Source organism: Electrophorus electricus, chromosome 6, assembly GCF_013358815.1.
Source record: "Electrophorus electricus isolate fEleEle1 chromosome 6, fEleEle1.pri, whole genome shotgun sequence".
Taxonomy (NCBI): Eukaryota; Metazoa; Chordata; class Actinopteri; order Gymnotiformes; family Gymnotidae; genus Electrophorus; species Electrophorus electricus.
In genome coordinates this window covers 6,017,772-6,035,643 of record NC_049540.1, presented here as the reverse complement: position 1 = coordinate 6,035,643, position 17,872 = coordinate 6,017,772, and the positions used below count along the sequence as shown (strand labels likewise).

General features: G+C 44.9%; 1 protein-coding gene across 4 annotated transcripts in view; it reads left to right on the top strand.

Moving 5' to 3' along the window:
• specc1 (sperm antigen with calponin homology and coiled-coil domains 1) overlaps window positions 1-17,872 on the top strand; it is a 70,995-nt gene that overhangs the window by 39,114 nt on the left and 14,009 nt on the right. For all 4 annotated transcript variants that reach the window (XM_027004298.2, XM_027004299.2, XM_027004301.2 and 1 more), the window contains 9 exons: window positions 1,921-3,434; window positions 6,426-6,633; window positions 7,048-7,121; window positions 7,444-7,619; window positions 12,685-12,869; window positions 13,560-13,660; window positions 13,741-13,813; window positions 14,376-14,502; window positions 15,418-15,520. In XM_027004298.2, the coding sequence (XP_026860099.2) occupies window positions 1,921-3,434; window positions 6,426-6,633; window positions 7,048-7,121; window positions 7,444-7,619; window positions 12,685-12,869; window positions 13,560-13,660; window positions 13,741-13,813; window positions 14,376-14,502; window positions 15,418-15,520 (2,561 nt within the window). The remainder of the gene's footprint in view (window positions 1-1,920; window positions 3,435-6,425; window positions 6,634-7,047; window positions 7,122-7,443; window positions 7,620-12,684; window positions 12,870-13,559; window positions 13,661-13,740; window positions 13,814-14,375; window positions 14,503-15,417; window positions 15,521-17,872) is intronic.

Below are 17,872 nucleotides of genomic sequence, written 5' to 3'. Positions count from 1 at the left end.
CTTTTCCTCTATCGTGGTGGATGTGTCCAATTAACATGCGGTGAGATTGCGTGAGGGCTCCTGTTTGTCTCTTCATATTTGAGAGATTCTACATAAAACTGTTGCCTTTGGTGCCGTTGTCATCTCATATTCAGCACAACACTTGCAATAAATAGACTGCACGCATCCAGCCAGTGCTGTCACATTCAAGATCTAAGTAGCCTGGATTCTGACCTCTGATTCACTTCAGGCTGTCAGGTTCAGGTCAGGGGCAGCCCCCTAGCAGAATATAAAAAGGAGGGAATTCATGGGGGTTTTATTAAGTGTGAAAGCATAAAAAGAGAATAGGCAGACATGACCACGGACTAGCATCACCCGCCCCAACAGGAACAAGACAATCATTCAGACATATCTGCCATCCTGTGCCTGAATGTGTTCATTTTCAAAGAAGTGACCCCGATCTGCACTTCACTTCTAGTTTCACCTCCATCAAGCAGTTCTTGGATAGGGATGAGAAACCTGGAATTTGGATCCCAACTTGAGCCAACTTGTCAGTGTGTCCTTATGGAGCTGAAAGGGCTTGGATGCTATTCGTAGTAATTCACAAAAGTATTATTGTTAGTCTAAATGTGGTTGGGCTTTTTCAGCATGCAGTAATCTAAGATTTGAAGTCTTTATACCACAGTCCTAGACTGGGTTTCAGCTCTTAATTGCTTTTGCACTCAACAAAGCTTCCTTTTTAATCAGATATGGTCAGCTTATACACCAGTATATAAACACAAGTGGATAAATATTGCATATCTGATGGGGATGTATAACTGTGAGTTAGGCCGAACAACATAGGTCTTATGGTCACGGGTGATAAAGTCATGGATTCCACTGCTTGGCTGCACGGTCCTGTTCCATCAGCTGAAACATGCAGGAAACACGCTGCACGCTAAACAGCCATATGGCTCCCAGGAGATGGAGGGTGAGGCTTGGCATTTGTGTTCTGACTGTGGTTATGTGTAATAAAGTAATCATCACCACAGACAGATCATTAATAGCATATAGCTTACACAAGCCAACAGGGTGTTGAATTACCAGCTGAAATAAAAATATTTTCTCTGGGTGTGCATGTGTCTGTGTGTGTGAATGAAAGAGAGAGAGAAAGATGGTGTGTTTGGAGGAAGTAGTGTCTGTGTCCATAATTGACTTAATTAATTTTTTTTTTTTTTGTGCCTCCATGGCACTGTACACTATGTATCATCATTGGAATGACCCTTTCATCCACTTTCTGTATGGCTTTGCTGAATCTCTCTTGACCAGTGCCTCTGCTCTATTCAGTCTGAAGCACAGTGCTGCTTTTGTAATCCCACTTTCTTCTAGAATCTTCCCTACAGTGCAGGGGTATTGTCATCGGTGGCCACAAGAGCCCACTGTGTTTGTGTTGGTGTTTACTGATTATTCTAAAACTGACAATAAAACCCTTTCACCAGTCTCTGCTCACATGGAGACCGAGGTTCACCAGCCGTGGCACACCACTCTAGAAGGCTACGGTTACAGCTTTCTGATGCCAGTCAAATGCCAGTTGAGTCGCTTCAACCAGTCTGCTATGGCTACAATAAAGAGACGGTGTCTGGTGGTCATTTCAGTGTGACAATACAAAATATCTTCTGTCCAGTCCCTGGCAGAGGACTGAATGAATGAGACCTCACACTGATACTTTGGGCCTTGAATAATGAAATGAATGGCTGCATTGTTTCATACTTCTCTAACCATAATAATAGCCATAATAATTTCTTTTTCCAGTTGGTTTTTAGCTAAACGCTGGTTCAGTTACATAGAATGTTCACTATATTATCACTGACAACCAAAATTGTTAGTGGCCAGATATATTGTTATTGTTCATTCATCCGTGAATATTTTATAACCAGTAACGCTTATTTTGACTCTTTCCAGGTGCCCAGTCAGCCAAAAAGTCAGGGATCCCTGCTCCCCAGAACCTCTCCAGAGACCGCACTGCACTGCGGGACCAGCTAAGGACATCTAGCACCAAGAAGGTCGTGCCCAGTGCCAGCACCTCCAGCCTGTCCTCCCTGGCGAAGAACTCGCGTGGTTCCATCAAGACAAGGACAGAGGCCGAGAGCACGGACAAGGCTCTCCTGGAGTGTCAGGTGAAGGAGCTTCTGGCTGAGGCCAAGGCCAAAGAATCCGAGATCAGCAAGTTACGGACAGAGCTGCAGCGATGCAGGGCAAAAAGCTCCCCACAGGAGGCTGGCACCCCAGACGGGACACCAGAGAGTGAATGGTCCCAGCTGCACCCCACAGACCTTCAGACGTTCGTCCAGGAGCTGAGGGAGAAGAACGGGCGCTTTCAGAGGGAGCTGGCTATGTTGCGTGAGGAGAACCAGGCTCTGAAGGAAAATCTTATCTCATTGGATAGCTGCACAGCCCAAAGCAGTAACACCAGCGCAACTCCTACATCACAAATGAGTCCAACCAAACCTTCCACTAACGGCCTTCTACTAGAGAGGGACAGCGGTGAGATGAAACCAGTCAAAGACACAGCATCATCTGCTAGCGATATCACCAAAAGCCCCTCCTCACCTTCTCCGGACTCCTCAGAATTTGAAAAGATCCCGTCTCGCTCTGACTCAGTCAGCAGCAGCAGCACCAAAGGCATTACCCCGAGCACCCTGGAGAGAGACCTGTCAGTGGAGTGTTTGACGGAGCGCATTCAAAAGATGGAGGAGAACCACCACAGCACGGCCGAGGAGCTGCAGGCCACTCTGCAGGAGCTGGCCGACCAGCAGCAGGTCGTGCAGGAGCTGACGGCGGAGAACGAGCGGCTGGCCGAGGAGAAGGGCCTCCTGCAAACCTCCCTGCAGCAGCAGAGGGAGCGCGTGGACCTCCTGGTGCAGAAGAACGAGACTTTGCTCCAGAGGCTCCGAGAGCAGGTCCAGAGCCAAGAGGCCGAGACATCGCGTGCCTCGCGGGTGGAGGAGCTGGAGCAGCGCCTGGCCGAGCGGGCGGAGAGCTCACGCTTTGAGAGGGAGAAGCTGGTGGACATTCAGCAGCAGCTGACTGGGAGCCTGAGAGCTCTGGAGAAAGAGCACCAGGAGGCCCAGACCACCGTGCGGAGCTTAAAAGACGAGCTGGAGGAGCTCCGGCAGCAGCTGGAGAGGGAGCAGAAGGCTGAGGCGGTGGCCACGCAGCTGGCAGAGGAGCTGCGGCAAGCTGTGGAGGCTCTGAAGGCGGAGAACGAGCGCTTGAAGGCCCAGGTGGAGACAGAAAGGCAAAAGGTGGTGGAGCTGAAGGCGGTGCAGAGTGCTAGCAACAGCACAGAACTGCAGGCCTTGCTGAAAGCAGCTCACACAGAGAGAGACAAGCTGGAGGTTTGCTGTGCAGCGCTGAGGCAGGAGCTGCTGCACACCCAAAATGAAGTGGAGCATATTCAGAGCATGCTCAAGAAGGTAAGAGTCTTTACTTTGACCAAAAAGACCTCAACTATTCCAGCTGCTGAGTCAGAACCTCACTCCAACATTCATGCTGCTGTGTGTTATACTCCCATTCAGTCCAAGGTGGGCCCTATTGGAAATGGTCTTTTATACTGGGGGAGTTGCAGGAGTTTTTAAGGTCCTTGTACATTGGGCACTGCTGCTGTGCTAGTGACTTTGGCCTCCTGACGTTGCTCTTGGGATGTGTGTAGACTTATACAAATCTCTAAAACCAGGTTGTTCCCCTTCTCACTATTGCATACTTGAAGGCCAGTGGTTGTGTTGTGGCTACTAATCAGTCAAATTAATATGGTGGATTAAATTGCTCATTGGAATAAGTGTCAGAATAGACTAGCCTTGCATTTATATTAAATGTTTTATTCCCATATGAATCTATGCTCACTGGCCACTTTATTAGGTACACCTATGTTATTGGTGCATTTTTTAGACTGAGCCAGTCTAATAGTATCCATCCAACAGCCGCCCTGTGGTCAGAAAGTGATTGGATGGAGGATGACTTACACAAATTGTTCATGGCAACACATTAACAAAGTGTTTCTAATAAACAACTGGCTTGAATAAAGTGGATGGGGGGTGTATATCCTCATCCCAAAATGCTCTAGTGAAACAAGATGTTCTATTCCTTCATTTTGTTACTGGCTCCTTAGCAGAGGTGCACGGGAGGATATACCTTGTTTTCTATAAGTCCCTGCCTCTTTGCAGGAAGTCTGCTGTGCTGAAAGTGATATGTGATCTGAGGGGCAATTATCTGTGCTATTGGAAAGTCCAAAAAAGCAAATATATTGTTTGTCTCAGGCCTGCTCCGAGGCATTTAAGTGCTGTGAGACGGATCGGCTTTGTCAGAACCCAGGATTTCTGGCTTGCTCAGGTTCTGGGAGCAAGCCACTTTGGCACTCCAGAACTCATCCTTTCAGTGCTACACGGTCTTCCCCTTCACTAACAGAATGTGACATGTTTACTTACACCGGGAGAGTTGAAAGGAGATGCCTGTGTACCCAAGATTTTGCGCTTTTGGCCGACAGACTCTGAATCCTTTCATATGCTTAGGCGAGGAGAAGAAAAGGCAAACTGAGTGGCACGTCTGGGCAGGGTCAGGCTACAGTCTTTCATCACCCCACACCTCTGTGGCCCGTTTGGTAATGAAGTAGGGTCATGACCGTGAAGTTGGAGTCCTCCTGAGAGGAGAAATCATAGGACGATGGAAGCCCAGGGTGAGGTGTGGCATGTATGCCATGTGCCTCACACACAAAGCGCGAAGAGTCTGCGTGAGGTCGGAGAACAAGGTGCTATCCAGCTGTGTGTGGAACATTCAGCACTGATGTTTTCATGGAGAAAATAAAACTACTTTGTTTCCTGCGTCTTGACGCAGTGGACGTCTTTTCTACTCTTTTTCATAATCAGTCCATGAGGCAAACTGGCCAATCCCTCTGTTGGCCAAGAAACAAGGTCTGCTAAAGTTGTCCTAGTCCACACGGGTTGCTCTGCGATCAAACGCATTGTCCTTTTCTCTGTCATGCTAGAAAATGAAAAGGGTGTCCTCCATAAATGCACTAAAGCAAACCTTTGCTATCGTTCATTTGGCAGTCGCAGACGTTGTTTGTGGTTGTGCAGTTAAGTCCACCTCATCGTTAAAAAACAGAGATACACAGAACCACAGTTATGAGTCGAGTAGGACTCAAAGCTCACTGCCCCTCATTGCTTTGTGAACTCAGTAGGCCCCACCTAGGGAGAATAGGACCTGGCTCCACTCTCCCCTCTGACTAAACAATGGCCCCTCAGCCAAACCCTGTGGCTTGGTCCTCGTTCCCAGCACTTTTCTAGAAGCTCCGTGAACAGTAAGAGCTCTGTAACCAGGGTCAGTCCAAGAGACACATGTGCTCAGCTTTCTGTTCAGAAGGGTGAAGCTCGGGCAAATAATAATTTATGAAGTCATGGCTGAAGGAAAACTCTTCTGCGTTGGGTTGTCCAGCTGTTGTATTCATGTGTTGGCCCTCACCACATCAGTGGTGAGGTAATGTTAGCTGCTCTGGCATTACTAACCTCAGTAGCATCATGGCTGTGCATTGGTACACTACACCCCAAGCACATGTGTCTAGATTCTTCTGTTCTGGAGTTAAAGCAGTGAAGGGATGGTGGGTTGTTCGCCATATGAAGAGACGTTTTAAAAATGAATTCCCATTTCTTTTACCTAGAGTTATCTAGGGCTATCTAGATTGCAGATGTAATTACCTGTGAAGTAAGTGACTCAAAAAAAAAGGAGTGTGTAGGCTAAAGTAGCCAGGATATGTAATGCTATGTTTGTGCCTATGAAATGGGCAGTTCTGCCGTACTGTGTGCACTTGAGACTATATTTATTTTCACTCATTTAATAAGTAGGCAAGTCCTGACTTGCATGGTTCAAGTCATTAGCTGTAAGTGGGAACTTTTCTCAGTGATTACACTCGCGTCAAGCCGTTCCTCATAAACACAAAGATTGCATCTCTTAGGAAGTGGTTGCGTAATAAAATGCTTTATTACAGTTCAGTGAGGTAATGGATTGTTTACTATGTATGGAGTGTATGGTGTCTGTGTTTCAGCAGAAGTCATCTATTTTGTTTTTCTCCTTTCCTGCTGCTCAGACTTGATGAGAGAACATCTTTAATTGTATGATCAATCATGATTAATCACCTCCTGATGGTTTCGATTAGAGTGTCCGTAGTTAAATGTAGACGATTGGTGATGAGGGATGAGATGTCCCCTGATTGTCCTGGAGCTACTGTTTCCTGTGGCTGACCAGTAATTGTTTTGATTGACAGTCCATCTGAGTGACGATCCCTGCTCTCTGTGTGGCCTGGATAAGTGTCATGTCCTTCTCAACCCTATTCAGCCTCATTAGTCCTCTGTAGCTCTTTGACGTGTCTGCGCTAGCGTCTTATAAAGTGCGTGCATGTGTGCGTGTGAACCCAGGCCAAAGCAGACAAGTTGCAGCACCAGGAGAGACTGCAGAAACAGGAGCAGGACCACAAAGCCAACGTGTTCGCTCTGGAGGAGAAGAACAGAGATGGCGAGAACCAGATCAAGGATCTAAAGGAGACCATCTTTGAGTTGGAGGACCAGGTGGAGCAGCAGCGTGCAGTCCGACTGCACACCAACCAGACCATCCTGGACCTGGAGAGTATGGCAGTTTCTCTCTCTCTCTCTCTCTCTCTCTCTTTCTCTTTCATACAAAGCCCACTGTGAGACCCACAGAATATATTTCCTATAACATATATCTGGTGAGACCAAAGCCAGCGCTGCACTGAGGTTTCTACCACAGTGGGGTTGGCTATGGCAGCCTGGGAAAACTGCTGTACTGAGCTGGGTGTCACATAATGCCTCTCATGCAAACATTTGCCCTGCCACTTAGTTCAGGCCTGTCTCACTGCGTGCTCCTCACTGCAGATTTCCTTTCGTGATGTAGCACTGTCAGGGGTGGTTTCACATGAGAGCACTCGGGAGTCTCAAACCACGCGGGGGAGGGTGTCTTTGCATAAGTAAAGAGAATGTGACGTTCTCATTGTCTATTCCATTTCTGTCCTTACTTCTGTAGATCAAATCAAGAGGCTGGAGGAGCATAAGATTGAACAGGACAAGCAGATGAAAGCCATGAGCAAACAGATAAAGGTGGGTTTACTAAACAAAACGTCCAATATTTATTCCATGAATATAAACAAGGAAAAATGACAGATTTCAGTTCTAGTGAGTATAGAATGAGAGCATGATAGCACAGATGAACTTGGAGCTTTGTCTGGGTGACTGCACTTTCTGAAGCATAACTCCAAGTATGACTGCAGTCTGTGATGGCATCCCTCATCAGTCAAAGTCATTGCAAATGACGTAACCATGACTGAACAATTCTAGTTTCCAGGGTTGTTCACCCAGCTTCGGGTCTCATCATTTTGCCGTGTGTGTGTGTGTGTGTGTGTGTGTGCGCGCATGCGTCCAGGAAGAGACGGAGGAGTGGCGGCGTTTCCAAGCCGACCTGCAGACAGCCGTGGTAGTGGCGAATGACATCAAGGTGGAGGCACAGCAGGAGGTGCGCACGCTGCGTCGCCGGCTGCAGGACGAGCAGGAGCGCTGCAGCAGGCTGACCTCGGAGCTCGAGCAAATCCAGGGGGCCAGGTACAGCATCCACGCCATCACACCCTCACCCTCACCTCCTTAATTAAACACTCCGTAGACCCGTCTGACACATGGAGGTCTCACTTGTACGGTTTGCCAGTTCCCTTCTGTACATACCTCTGTTTTAGCAAATTAATAGCAATTCATATTGATCAGCTACGTTGTTTGTGTGTGTGTGTGTGTGTGTGTGTGTGTGTGTGTGTGCGTGCGTGTGCGTGTGTGTGCATGTGTTTTCATACAGTGCAACAGTAATTTAAGTTCTCATACCAATATTAAAATTTTAATCCCTATTTAGGTTTCTTTTAGATCCAGTTATGAGATTTCATAGGGTTGGTAAACTCTGCTGATGAACTCCAAAATCACAAGCAATGCCTCTCAGTCTCAGTCTCCTCTGCTTCAGTCTTACCTTCTGTTCTCCTCTACTCCCTTAGCTGCTGCAAAACGCTCTCCTCTCCTCTCACACACGTGTGTACTGCAAAGCGGTTTGAAAGCTGCTGTCTTATTCGCTGTGGGTCCTTGCTTCAAAGACATGCGTGTTAAGACTTCATACACTACCAAGTTGCCAAACACACACACACACAACCATGTACTTAATTTTAATCCACTGTCAATGCAATAGTCCCTAGAAATTATAAGGTAGCATGTAGTACAAATAGAGTGAATATAAATGCAGCAAAACAAATATGTGATATGGAGAACATATGTAAGGACTGTTAGTATCCCATTGGGTACATAAACACTGAAGGGACCGAGCGTCAGGGGCAGTTCCCACCTGTGCCCCGACTGTAGTCGGGCTGGCCGTGCGTGGTGAAGTGTCCTGTGCCATGGTGTGTGGAGCGCCCCGTGCACGCTGCTGCCTGTCTTTCTCTGTCCCGCAGTCCTCTTGCATGAGTCTGTTCAGTTTCCGCCTCCTTAGGCCACTCCACTCTGAGCTCCAGCGACACCCCTGCAGGCCTTGGGACGAATGGCTACCCTCAAGTGCATTTTACTCAATACTTATCTAGGCATTGACTCCAAATGTGATTTTTTTTTTTTTGTTTGTTGTTCACAGGGTTGTGCCCGATCATTTTGCCAGGTTAAAATGTGAGTGATACACTCACCAGCCACTTCATAAGAAACACGTTGTTGGTGTGCAGGGGCTGACCATAGCCCATCTGCCTCTATGCACATCTTGGGTTATTTCAGTCACAGTGTCGCTGCTGTGTTGAAAATGCCAACACCAAGTAATATATGGTCAGCTGTAGCGCTTTGGTCTGGAAATCAGCAGGGAAGAAGACAGCTGTTCTGTGCTTGTTCCTTGAGGGCTTGTTTCCTTCACAGATTCCTTTACCTTCCCCTTATCATACGAGTCGGGTAACAACACAGTGGCCAGACCGTAGTTCCTTTGGATTCATGGAATCAGTTGCTCCGTGACTCCTGATCCCCGGGGCCAGGATTGAGTGACAGAGTGGTACAGAGTGGCTGACAAGTGCCTGGCAACAGAGGAGCTACAGCATGCAGCTGTGTACCTATAAAGCTCACCAAAAAGACAGGCGCACCTAATAAAGTGGCCCGTGGGAGTAGATACAAAATAAAATGACTGTTCACTGGAGGAGTAAGGCAACGGTCATGACCAGCGTTATCTGATAAAGCAAAAATATCAGCGTTCTTCAAACGGTGCAGTAAATAGCTGAAAACGAAACATTTGGACATTTTATTAGTATTAACTATGGGTTGCCAGATCATTAAGGATCTGCACAATGCCTGTATTTTACTGTCTCCTGAGCACAAACGCACTAGCCGGTCTGCCTCGCCATCCCCCCTCCCTCAGAGACTCCCTGAGGTCACTCTCTAAAGGATTTTCCTCTGACATGGCCACCTTTATGTAACCCCCAGGTGAGTGTACCGCTAGCACCAGCCCAGCTCTCATACACAATGCATATTGAATGGACGGATCCAGCAGAGTTGAAGGATTACTGACTGTGTGTAAGAGCTTGTATGTCGGCCGAAACCGCTTCTGCTTGGCGTTGGGCTAACAACTGAATGGCTGCTCTTCTTCTCATTTCTTTTAATGGGTCTGCTTTGCCTGGGCTGGCATGTTTGATTTTCACCTCCTCCTACTCTTCGGACAGCTGTTGCTCTCTTGGTATATGGCGCCACCTGTTGTTCCTTGTGATTGCTTGAGTTCTTGTGGTGTGAACTCTCACATGTTTCAAGCTTTTCTAAAAAGCTTGAACCCAAATAGAGATTACTCCCTTCTCTCATGACACCTGCAATAGATAGAATCTCTTTAACCAATTCTAGGTTAAACGGTCTGTTTCTGAACGAGTTTAGTTTTGTCTGGGCATTTCAGACCAGCATGACTGAAAAATGAGCATTTGCCAGGTTAATAAAATGCATTTTGCAAGTGAAGCTTATTGAATGGGTGATGTGGCTCTCCTAATGACATAAAAAAAGGTATTAACGTCTGTTATTTTGACTGGGTATACATTTGGACACATTTGTTTCCTTTCTGTTTCAGAATGACTGCTGGATTTGAGAGTGCCAAGACTGCGGTGGAGGGCCGATAGAGAATATATTCTGTTACACCCAGATGACAAAAACCCAGTATTATAACACAGACATAGCTGTATCAGTATTACCCCCGAAGGAAAAAGGTTCACCTGAATTACAAAGTCATATACTTTATACATATATAATTTTTGTGTAAAACAACATATTTATTCGCAGAGAACAAAAGTTGGATTTTAAATATCGAATCACTTGAAAATATCCTCACAGGTTCTTTTCAAGGGTGTAATGTGATTATCTAAATAATAAGTGATACTTTAATACTGTGTTTATTAGTAAACAACGCCTGCACTTTTGTGGTTTGATAATTTGGTTTTCTCCTGAGCAGAACTGTAAATGTGTGAAAAGAAAATCAGCAAGCATACAGTGTGTCTGTTACACTGATGCACCTCCTTTAATGTTTTATTTTAACACTCCAAGTTAAAATAGTTCTTAGTTCATACTGCCTTAAGAAACTTCCACCAACGTATCTGAGGAGTAAATTGTAAACAAACCAGCACTTTATAGGTTTGTGCTAATGGTTTGTATTTTTCAGTTCCAATGACCTGATGGCTTGATTTAGTACTGAAATAATTTAGTATGATTAAAATAATTTTTTAAAATTTGGTTATTGTAAATGTTACAACCCAAAGGTTCTACAGCTTGAGTCACTGTGTTTTACACACTTGTACTTTTTGTCTTCTCTCAGGATGTGTACATCAGCAAGGATGTGCCTTGTGGTCTTGATTTTACATGTTTCCTCCTTTTAAAGGTTTTAATCTGCCAAGATGCTGAGGTTTTTGGATTTTTTTTTTAAATTGTGAAACATTTAGCAATGTGGTTATGAGATAGATACACCACTAGATGGCAGATAAGCAACACTGAGTCATTGTGTCACTTTGCTAAACACAAGGACTGAGGTCACGCTTGTCTCTTCAGTGCGACTTGTCTCAATTAGTCATGGTGGGACACAGGAAGTCTCAGATGTGTTCAGGCTCAAGGCAGCTCCTGGCTGCACCACAATACCAGCACCAGTCAGAGATTTACGTCTGAAGGTCTATATTCTAAAACGGCCCAGCTTGCATTGCTATCATATCTGAGCTATGTGTGGACATATATATGGCCACAATCTCAATATTCCAAGCAATGGTTGGCATGTTTCCATTAGTCCTAATGAAGTGCTAACCTCAATGCTAATTGGCCTAAATTGCAACGGCCATAATTGCTTATAATGTTACAATGAAAAAGTAACTCTGTCTCAGAGTTCATCTGCCAATACACATCAGCGCAGCCTTAGCCAAGAGCCGTTGAAAAGACAAGTGTCTTTGACATTGTAAAGGCAACTACAACCCAGTTTGTAGACATTGAAAAGAGAACTACAACCCAGTTTGCTCTCAGTCTTGTGATGCTGTGTAATGTGATTCACCTCCACCTTTCTTACTGAGATCCAAAGTGGTGGCTTTCAGGCTATAAAATACTGATGCCCTGGAAATAGAATTCTCCTAATCATATGTCTCGAGAAACTTAGAAAATATGAATTTAGATTTGAAATACTTCAGTTGGTCGCCTTTCTGCCCATAGTAGCATATCCTCTATAGACTCCTCACTGACTGCATAAGAACCCTCAGTTGTCTGTTTTTGCTTTAAAGGACATTTCAGACATGGATATCGTTTTAAGCGAGCCAATACGAAACCTTTTCCTCGTGGTGATTTTAGAAAACAAACAGAAGAGCCATTCAGAAGTGCTCAGGCAGACACTTCACTGCCATTGTAGTAAGTCTCAGGTTTCAATCAGCTACGTGCCGTGTGCTCAGCAGCACACGGCGCTTCTGGTCCATTTAGCCACAGCACATACTGGTGTGAAAACTTCAGGGTATGACCTTGCCTGTCAAGAACTATGGTGATGTGATCAGATAGATCTCAGGCGTCAAACAGAAGCCATCCACATTGTTTCCGTGAATTATTATTTTATTTATTTACTGTTCAAGCCAACGTTGTGTTCCTAGGACAACAAGAACACCGTGATGTACATGCTGTTTGTTTTAGATCACATGTGGTTAACTGTACGTCAAATATGTGTTTTTATCTCGACTGTTGTTATTTTATGGTTAATAAATCCGTTTTGTCATGGTTTTTCGATGGCTGTGTATTTCTTTAAGAGCACCTCCTCTGGGGATTGTCTTCCATTTTCCCATGTTTCAGTGCATCCATTTAGAGGAAGCCATATGTGATGCTAATGTCTCGGGACCATTTAACATAGTGGATGTTTGGGAAGTGTTACATGTTTGTGTTGCTGAGAAGTTGAGGTGCAGCCGAAAAGTGAGGTGTATTATTGTATCCTGTATGATAAATGTTCACAGTGTGTGCTTTGAGAATAGTACTGTCATGTGACAATTTTATGAATGTTTACAATTCATAAGTTTACAATTGTAGCAATACGCAAACCTCATATCTGATATGCCACAGCACGGATTTTCCCAAATATGCACTTTGCAATGCTTTTCTCTCTATCTATATGTGTGCCTGTGATTGACAGGTCGCAGGTGGAGGAGGGGAATCTCTCTGAATCTGACAGCAGTCCTCACTGGTGTGGAATCTCCATGGCCCAGAATGCATCTGATGGCCTGCTGACCAATGGGAGTGAGAGCGGAAACAGCACCCCCTCTGAGCCAGGAGCCACCGTAAAATCCCTTATCAAGTCGTTCGACACAGCTCTGAAGAGTGAGGACCCTCAACCATAACCAGCTCTCAGTTTTAGATTTTCTTTGCTTCTTTCTCTTTCCCGCTTCTGCTTCTCCTTACTCTTAATTTATTTATCCACTCCTATCTCTGTCTGCTTTATTTCACAATCCAGAAATATTTATTCAGTAGCGCCATCACTAACATTATCGGCCAGGAACAGCTGCTAGGCCCCTTAACTACAGTGTTCTCAAAACATCTGTATAGTATGAACTTTCATCTGTCATTCAGGGTCAGGAAAGGCTGGTCTGATTGCAGTGGCCAGGTTCTTTCTAAACCGTCTGTCTTTGTGTTAAAGGAAAATGCCTGAAACCAGTCACAGGGTTGATAATAACTCTCAGCATTACTTTTAGCAGGAAGTAGCTAAGAGAGCTTGTGTAATGCTGTTGTAATAAGACAAATAGCCACGTTATTAATGTAGGTAACGACTCGTACTACAAGGATGTAATCGCAACACTTTAATAATGGCCTCACGAAACCGACAACATGACAGTCTTACATTAGCAACTCATTCATCTGGTAATGGAAGCAGCCTATAAAATTACCTGTGTTTTGTGAGTAGTCTCGTGTAAATGAACTTGACATGTCACTGGATATCAGTCTCATATCTATTTTGAGCTGAACTTTATCTGCACTCCTCATCTGAGATTCATATTATTGCCATCTTTGTAGATGGACCTGGCAATACAGTACAGATGCATACATCTCCCAGAAGCCCCCTAAGTGGAATACCAGTTCGCACAGCTCCGGCAGCAGCCGTCTCACCCATACAGGTCCTACAAATCCCACAATGCATAACTGGTGTGTCATTGTTGCTTTTGAACCAGTAATTAAGTCATACGATTTATCACAGAGGCATTCGGGTATCAAGCCACTGTCTAAGACCTTGGAGAGAAGGATCAACCTTGGGGATTTCCCTCACCCAGGTAATCCACTCCCAACCCAGTGCGTAAGGATATGCACAACTTATCCTTTACTGAATGACCTATTACAAGAACCACAAACTCTGAGGTTGGGTATTTCAACGAATGGCCTAGCCCGGTCCATTAACTGTTTTTATGCATCATGCCACGATGTCGTCCCAAGTTGGTTGTCGTATTAGAGATCTCTGAGCTTGATATTACTTATATCTGTGAGCGGTTTGAGACATGATTGTCTGTCAACTTCCTCTTTGGTGTGACTTGCAGCAGATTGCATGATGAAATCATAGTCCCGCTGACTGTGTGTTAAAACAAAATGGCCCAAGCATACCAAACACTGTAGGCACATACAAAACTACTCAAAAATAATAAAATAAATCTCAGTTGTGTTGTCTACTGTTTAAATAAATCACAGAGTGCAATTTGGCCTATTTTACCAAAATGTAAAAATCCACAGATCACAGCAATTATCCATGAACCAACTGTCTCATGCCTTCAGCTATTAGTCATCAGTCTTTCTTGCTTCTGCTTTCTTGTCTCCCTCTCTCTCTGCCTCTCTTAACTTCAGGCGATGAGCTGAAGACTTCATCTCTGATGAGGAAGAGTCCATCCCTTGAATCGGTCATCAAGCCTCCAGCCGTGCTCAGCAACCGAATACCCTCCTTCACGTACAGCCGGACCAACAGCAAGCTCAAGTAAGCGCTGCTCGTGCTCACACTGACGCATGACGGCGTTAACCTGTGAAACGCTGCTGAAAAAGGCCAGCCACACAGTTATCGTTCAGCTACACAAGGTCAATGGTATAATCATACGAGCTCCTCAGTAACACATACCAGCACCCTTGTACTCATGATGGCTCCTTTACAGAATTCTGCTGCAATTCTTCTCTGGCCTACTAGAGGCACTAAATCACAGATTCATCATTAGTGGCCCGATAAGTTCATTGAGAAAGTTTGAGATGGAAGCTTTGGCTTCAAGTGATAAGAGCAAAAGTGACAAAATCTTTTCTTTTTTTTAAAGGTTAATGTAAATAAATAGGATTTAATCCTTTAAATCCATATACTTATATCTATATATATATATATATATATATATATATATATATATATATATATATATATATATATATATATATATATATACACACACACACACACACACACACACACACACACACACACACACACATTAGGTTTCTTATGAACATAGACTGTTTGTCCCTTTTTAGGACTTTTTAGACTAATACTTCACAGTAGCGCAGAATCATTTCAGTACGTCTAAGAGCAGTATCTAGGATCTGTGTCTCATACACAGTGTGCAGACTGTGACTCCTTAGTGCAGTGACCTCAGGGTCTTTCTTTCCTCCCTCAAGGTTTTACACACACACACACACACACACACACACACACACTGCACACAGCGCTCTCATTAATTAATTCTTTTACATTCAATGTATGAATTCTCATACATTCAAACAAACATCCCCGAGCAGGCGTGGAAATGCACATGTACAGATGCAGTGTGAGTGACGCTGTGTGTGTGTGCGTGTGTGTGTGTGTGTGTGTGTGTGTGTGTGTGTGTGTGCGTGCATGTGTGTCCCCTGGTGTTAGTGTGGAAAGAACAGACCCTCTGGCTGCTCTGGCGCGGGAGTACGGCGGATCTAAGAGGAACGCTCTACTGAAGTGGTGCCAGATGAAGACAGAGGGCTATCCGGTAAGGATCAGAGGCTCTGACCTCCGTCCACTCGGATCACCCCGCTCTCTCGCTCTTCCTCGCTCCCTCCTTCTCTGCTCCTGCATCTCTTTTATTTCCGCTAAAGAATTCCTCACAGACACTTTTATATGTTGGTGTTAATAAAGGACTCTGTTTATTTTAGATTTGCAAAAGCATCTTTAAACACCTTTTCATTGCATACAATCTATATGAAGCCAGTCTGTCCCTCTGGTACATTTGAGCAATATGACAGAAATAGTCTGCATGAGAGAGAAAAAGAAGAAATTACTAGATAACAGTGAGGTTCAAAATGTGTTTCTATATATACATTTGAGAACGGAATAATTATTGTGGAAATTGCATGAAATCGTTCGCCAAAAGAACACAGCGTGTGCCTGAGTTAGTGTGTACGCAAGCCCCAGGCGTTCGCTGGACTCATACGCAGCTTCTGCGTGTGTGTTTGTGTGATAGCCGTGGTTCCCATGGCGCTCCCTGTGCTAATACTCTCTGCAGGGCCCATTAAAAGCCCATAGGGACTGGGAGCGAGGCCTCTCCATCCTCATGTGTGAGCGCTGAAGCGCTTCACGCCCCTGTTAGCCTGCCCTGGTAAACAAAGTTAAAGATAGGGGCTCTCGCTTAGTTCCTCTCAGTTCCCTGTCCCCTCAGTTACCTCACAGTCAGAGGTGCGTCCATTATGGCATGGATTTAAGTGCAGAACAAATGCAGGGTGCCCAATCTGCGGTGTTAACTTAAGCAGCTAACTCTGGGGCGGTGGTTAAAAATAGCCACTCTTCCTTGTGAGAAATCATTCCAGAGGGATGAGTTTGCATCGTGTACATAAAGTGTATGACCACTGAAATGTTTAGTCACGCTTGGCGGTTCTGTACTTTTATCATTCCGAGTCACCACTGTTCACCAGATGCCATGAATGCCCTGGCAAGGTGAATGTTGGACTGTCCGATGGTGCCTGTGTCATGTGTTAAGACTTTGTGCTGTATTTTTCTTAAATTACAACCTGTAAGCGCATAGCATCTTAAAATAGAGAGCACGTGCGTGATCAGGTTTCTCCTGTTCTTTACATGCCTTTTCATTTTGGGGAGCCATAGTGCAGCACTGCGTGAAGAAAAATACTACATTGGAATTGTAGTATCATAATACGTGAAGTCATTTTGCATAATACATGTAGCTGTATTTAGTTATTCTGATCCAACAGGTTGTTAACAAGTTTCATCAGATACAATGCAACAGTAATAATAATTGTTGTTATTAATATTAAGTTCCATATAAATTGACATTTTCTCACACCTAAGGATACTTTGCAATGAAAAAAAAAAATGTTAATATTTATTTATAGGTTTATATGTTATAAATTGTACATTTATTAGTTTATGAGTAAAAAACTAATTTGTATGCTTAATAAAAGTCACCTAACACTAACTCCCATATAAGCCTGCCAGCATTTGTCATACTGAAATGCAGTACGTTCTTAACTGGGAGTTTCAGTACTGAGAATAATTAGGCTGTTGGCTGTTATATGCTGGTGCATATTTGCTCCATGGGGATGGGCGCTAAAGCCTCACTTAAAAGGCAGATTCTCCATGGGCTTCTGCACAACTGAGCTGTGATGACACACAAATCTTCCTTACTGTAGTGTGGGGCCTCGTTTCTGATGTACAGCATGTGAGACAGGGCGACGGCTGGTATTAGACGGTAGCAGTGATGACGATGATGATGATGATGATGGGGCTTTCCTCACGCTACACTTGCACAAGCCAAGCAGAGCGTAATGCAAGCAGATGAAAAGCTCACAGCAGTCGCACGGGCCTCCAGCGTGAGGGCCTGCGGGCATTTAGAGGGTGCACGCAGGAGGGTGGTGAACTGCCACCCAATACGCAAAGATGGACAGAGCACTTGCTCACTCGTGCGTCCTTACTCACACACACGCGCACAAACACGCGCGCGCTCAGGCACTCCTCGCTGACGCTCTCTCGTCAGAGCCAGGTGCGCACACCTCAGCACATCCGTGCAAACAACCAAGTCTTCTCCTCCGTCCTCTCTGGTCTGGGAGGGAAAAGGAGACAGGGAGGAGTGCACGTACAGGGAGGAGTGCACGTACTACAGCGAACGCCTCCCTAATAAGGGGCCCAGATTAAATTCTACATCACTTTGCTGTTCATTTCCTTAGGGATGAAACTCATCAGAGGGTGCTTTATCAATAAACAGTATGAATATTGACTGTGCTGTCTTACACACACACACACACACACACACACACACACACACACATACAAACATAGCCTGCACTCTTGCCTGGTTCAAATAAGGTGTGTAGAAGCTGGCTGCTTTATTGTC